The sequence below is a fragment of the Tyto alba genome, unplaced genomic scaffold, assembly GCF_018691265.1.
Source record: "Tyto alba isolate M040663 unplaced genomic scaffold, T.alba_DEE_v4.0 Super-Scaffold_39, whole genome shotgun sequence".
Lineage (NCBI taxonomy): Eukaryota > Metazoa > Chordata > Aves > Strigiformes > Tytonidae > Tyto > Tyto alba.
In genome coordinates this window covers 1,466,193-1,470,863 of record NW_024881314.1, presented here as the reverse complement: position 1 = coordinate 1,470,863, position 4,671 = coordinate 1,466,193, and the positions used below count along the sequence as shown (strand labels likewise).

General features: G+C 59.9%; 1 protein-coding gene across 1 annotated transcript; it reads right to left on the bottom strand.

Annotated features, from left to right (window-relative positions):
- Positions 1-2,876: 2,876 nt before the first annotated feature.
- LOC122154353 (keratin-associated protein 10-7-like) lies at positions 2,877-4,178 on the bottom strand. Its single transcript, XM_042802301.1, has one exon. It carries the CDS (start codon positions 4,176-4,178, stop codon positions 2,877-2,879), a length of 1,302 nt encoding a protein of 433 aa, XP_042658235.1.
- Positions 4,179-4,671: the final 493 nt, after the last annotated feature.

The window sequence follows — 4,671 nt, the reverse complement described above, 5'->3', positions numbered from 1 at the left end:
TCACACTGTAATTGTCCTAATTAGATCTACATATTTTGATGAAGGTTTCACAAGGAAAAAAAAAAAAAAAAGGAAGGCAGGAGGAGATAATCAAATCGCAGATGACATTCCCATCACCCAGCCTCTCCGCACAGCCTCTGCTGCAGCCGAGTCGGAAAATTATGCATAAAGGGGGAGAAAAATTACCATAATCTTCCTCTGCAGGATGACACCAAATTCGGCTGGAGCTGCACGGGGTGGCGGGGAGCCAGGCGGGCGCCGCAGCTGCTCTGCCCTTGCCCCGATGGTGCCACCACTGATGCCACCCATGGGTGTCACACACCTGCCCAGTCTGTGGCCTGTGGCCACCAGCACCCTCTGGGGTCCTGGTCTGGGACCTTTGGGGCTGCCCAGACATTGCACCCTCCCTCCTTGCAGCACCCATGGAGGGCGGGGGCGGGGGGTCCTGCCTGCACCATTATCAGCCCCTGGATGAGTCGGGCTGGTGTTTGCATTGCTGGGTCACTAACGGTGACCCCATGAAGGTGGGTGCAGGGGACATCGGGGGGCACACAACGCAGCACCTCGCACGCTGCCCTGTGCCTCTAAACAGGGCAAATCCCCCTTGGAGGGGCAAGCGGGGAGTAGAATCGGGGTGTCACCCTCTGCTCCTCCTAGCTCGGGGACCAGGACCTGCAGGGACTGTGCAGGATGAGGCACCAGGGTCCACATCCTGCGGCCAGCAGGTCCCCGGGGATATGGGCACATCCTGCCCCATGCAGGGGGGGTTGCCAACGCTGGAGACCCGGCTGAGGCCCAGGGGAGCAGCAGGGCTGGGCGCTGGGATTCGGCTCATTTTCATCTCTCCGACTTCGGGGTGGGGGGGGGGCCCCAGAGCCCTTTGGGGCCCCCCCGCAGAACATCCTGGGGCCACGAGCTTGTGCCAGGGTTCCGCCAGAGAACTGTCACCCGGTGCCATCGCGCAGGTGCCCCAGCAGCAGGAATAACCCAAACACCACCAGCTTCTTCCAGTACTCACGCGGGCACTGGCGAGCGAGGAAGAAGGAGGGAAGCCGCCCTCGGCACCTCCAAAACACCAAACCCTTAGAGCCAAGGGTGTCCCTGTGCTCGGGGCCGGTGGGTTGGCACTGGTGGGTGGCTGCAGTTTGCATGCGGGAGCCCGGAGCTGCCTGCCAGGGGGGTGGGGGAACAGAAAACACACCCCCGGGGGGGGGGGGGGGGGGCACCAGGCTCTCTTTGCTGCCGGCTGGGATGCTCAGCTGGTTTCGGCTGGACGCGGCCACCGCCGGCGGCAGCGGGGCCGATGGCACGGCCAAGCCACCGCGCTCGCGTGCCCGCGCCGGCTCAGGTCATTTGTCTGCGTGGTGAACGCCTGAACTCCCGCAGCGTGGGACGGGGAAGGGGGGGGGGCTGCGCCTCCCCACCCACCGCTACCTCACCCTGCCTGAGCAGCCAGCCCCCCGGGGGACAGATTCGCTTTTATTTTATTAATGTTATTTAAAGGCAAGAGAGCCCGTCCCTCGCCCTGGCATCGCCCACCCTCACACCACCTCCCCGTGGGCTTGCACCCGTGTGTCATCACCCCAGCCAAAGCTCACCCCCCCACCCTCTCCCACCTCAAGGGAACTCAGCCCCCAGGCCCCCCCCCCCTCCCCAAGCCCTTGTGCTCCATCCTGCGTGGCCACGTGCTCCCATTGCCCCGCTGAGACCAGAGCAATTCGTGACAGGGGTGGTCCGACGCAGCGCTGGCGGGGGGGGGCGGCGTGGGCTGCGGACGGGCACCCCCCAGCACCTTCTGCTCTGCATCGCTTGGCTTTTTTTATCCCTTTGGTTTTTGCTCCCCTGCCTCCCGATGAGGGATGCTGAGCGCAGGGAGCGATGAGGGACCCAGGTATTAAATGGTTTTCCTGCGGCAACGCCACAACCCATTAAACCTCCCCAGCTCCGGCCTCTCCCGGCCCCCCGAAACGGCTGACGGAGGCAAAGCAGGAGCTGCTCCAGGGCCAGATGCTGATCCTGGCTCCCATGCGGCTGCTCCGCCCGGGCAGGATCCAGCCCAGCCCTAATTAAAAAAAAAATATATATTCAAGAGCTTCAAACAGCTCCCGATGCCTGCGGGAAAACTTCCAGCCGTGTTTATTCTCCTTTTCCCTGCTCCGGCCACGCCACGATGCTGCTGCTGAACTCAACCCCCACCAGCGTTTTCCCCAGCCCTGCATCCCCCCTCCTCAAATTTGTTCCCCCCCTTTTGAGGGCATTTCCATGAAAACAGGCTCTTTTGTTTCTTCGGATTTCATCTGCCTCCGCTGCCTGTTCCCCACCTCGAGCCTGCGCCTGCCTTTGTCCTCCGCAAATAAAGAACAAAAGGGGAAGAGACGGAGAAAATATGATCTCGCCTCCAAATGGGCTTTTTCTTTTTCCCCCAAGTCGTCCATGAAGCTTCGGATGCTCTTTAAGAGCCGGGCTGATGAATGCAAGGGCATGGGAGCTGCCATTAGGAGTGAATTGATCGGCTCTCGGCAGTGCACTGCCAGGGCCCTTCGCTTTAAAAACCGAGAAAGGAAAAAAGAATGAGAGTGAAGGGGAAAAAAAGAAAGAAAATACCAAGTGAGTGGAAAGAGTTTTCTGTCCCTGTTAATAACAAATGCATCCAGCAAATTGCACTTGCACTCCAGAGCAGGTAATCGCCATGCAAGGTCTTTCTTCTCTGCACCAGGGGGAAGAAACTCGAGTAAACAGGGGGAAAAAATCAATTCCTGCTGCAGTTTGTTCCCTGAATAGGGGAATCTCCTGGCAAACGTGTCCTTTCATGTCTCCTATTAACTCTGCCAGCTCCCCACCTCCGCCACGCGTCACCTTCCTGCACAAACGCTTTTTCACGGTAAAGAAGGACCCGAGATGGGGAAGAATAAAGCGAGGATTGGATGGCGGTCGCCTGTGCCGGTGCGGTGCCTCCACGCCGGGTCTGGTGCCACAGGGCGGGGGCACTGGGGGCCAGGCGGCTCGGTGGGCACGTCTGGAGCACACGTGTCAGGCACCGGTATGCACGGCTCGGGCAGGCGTGTCTCAGGCGTGCAGCGCTCGGGCATGCAGCACTCGAGCTGCACGCATGGCTCCGTCTTGTGCCTCTCAGCCACGCTCATCCTGGCCGTGCACGTCTCGAGCATGCACGTCTCAGCCGTGCAGGTTTCCATCTTGCACATCTCAGCCGTGCACGTCTCAGCCGTGCACGTTTCAGCCATGCAGGTTTCAGTCTTGCACGTCTCAGCCATGCAGGTTTCCATCTTGCACGTCTCAACCATGCAGATTTCCATCTTGCACATTTCAGCCATGCAGGTTTCCATCTTGCACATCTCAGCTGTGCAGGTTTCCATCTTGCATGTCTCAGCCATGCACGTTTCAGCCATGCAGGTTTCCATCTTGCACATCTCAGCCGTGCACATCTCAGCCATGCAAATTTCCATCTTGCACGTTTCAACCATGCAGGTTTCCATCTTCCACGTCTCAGCCATGCACATTTCAGCCATACAGGTTTCCAGCTTGCACATCTCAGCCATGCACGTCTCAGCCGTGCAGGTTTCCATCTTGCACATCTCAGCCATGCACGTCTCAGCCATGCAGTTTTCCATCTTGCACATCTCAGCCATGCACGTCTCAGCCGTGCACGTTTCAGCCATGCAGGTTTCAGTCTTGCATGTCTCAGCCATGCAGGTTTCCATCTTGCACGTCTCAACCATACAGGTTTCCATCTTGCACATCTCAGCCATGCACGTCTCAGCCGTGCAGGTTTCCATCTTGCACATCTCAGCCATGCACGTCTCAGCCGTGCACGTTTCAGCCATGCAGGTTTCAGTCTTGCAAGTCTCAACCATACAGGTTTCCATCTTGCACATCTCAGCCGTGCACGTCTCAGCCGTGCAGGTTTCCATCTTGCACGTCCCAGGCGTGCATGTCTCGAGCTTGCACGTCTCAGCCACACTTATCTCAGCCACGCACATCGCAGCCGTGCACATCTTGAGTTTCCATGTCACAGCCATGCACACCTCAGCCATGCCGGTCCCAGCCATCCGTGTCTCAGCCACGCAGGTCTCCATCCTGCCCATCTCAGCCACGCTCATCTCAGCCTTGCACGTCTTGGGCACGTACATCTCAGCCCGAACTGGGGGCTCAGCAGCCATGGGGTGCAGCCGCAAAGCTGACCCCAGGGTGCCCGAGGTGGGACCACGCACCTCTGCGGACACATCCCCTGCCCGTCTCCCGGGGTGCTGCTACCGCATCGTGTCCCCAAGGGTAAGCAATGCCTCCCACGCTCCACCCACCCGTGGGACCCCGAAACCGTGGGTTTTCCCTGCTGACTGAGCTCTCCCATGCGTCCTCACTGGGTTGGGGGGACATCGGCAGCGCTGCTGCTGCAGGAAGATTGGAGCAAACATTTGGGGAGTACCGCGTGGCGTCCCCGAGCAGGGAACGGTCATGTCCCCGCGAAAAGCAAGAGGAGAAGGAAACCACCCACACTTCGGGCGAGCGGGGTGCTCCCCGGTCACGGGTGCCCACCGGGGATGGGGAGAAGAGGAGGTGCTCAGCTTCCAGCGCTGGAGCTGGGGGTGCAGAGTCAGGCCAGGGGTCCGGGCGGTGGGCACCGCACGCTGCTGCAGGGACACCCCCCACCCA

What these genes read in the sequence shown, in the direction of transcription:
- LOC122154353 (XM_042802301.1), bottom strand. Translation starts at nt 4,178, where the DNA reads ATGGCTGCTGAGCCCCCAGTTCGGGCTGAGATGTACGTGCCCAAGACG.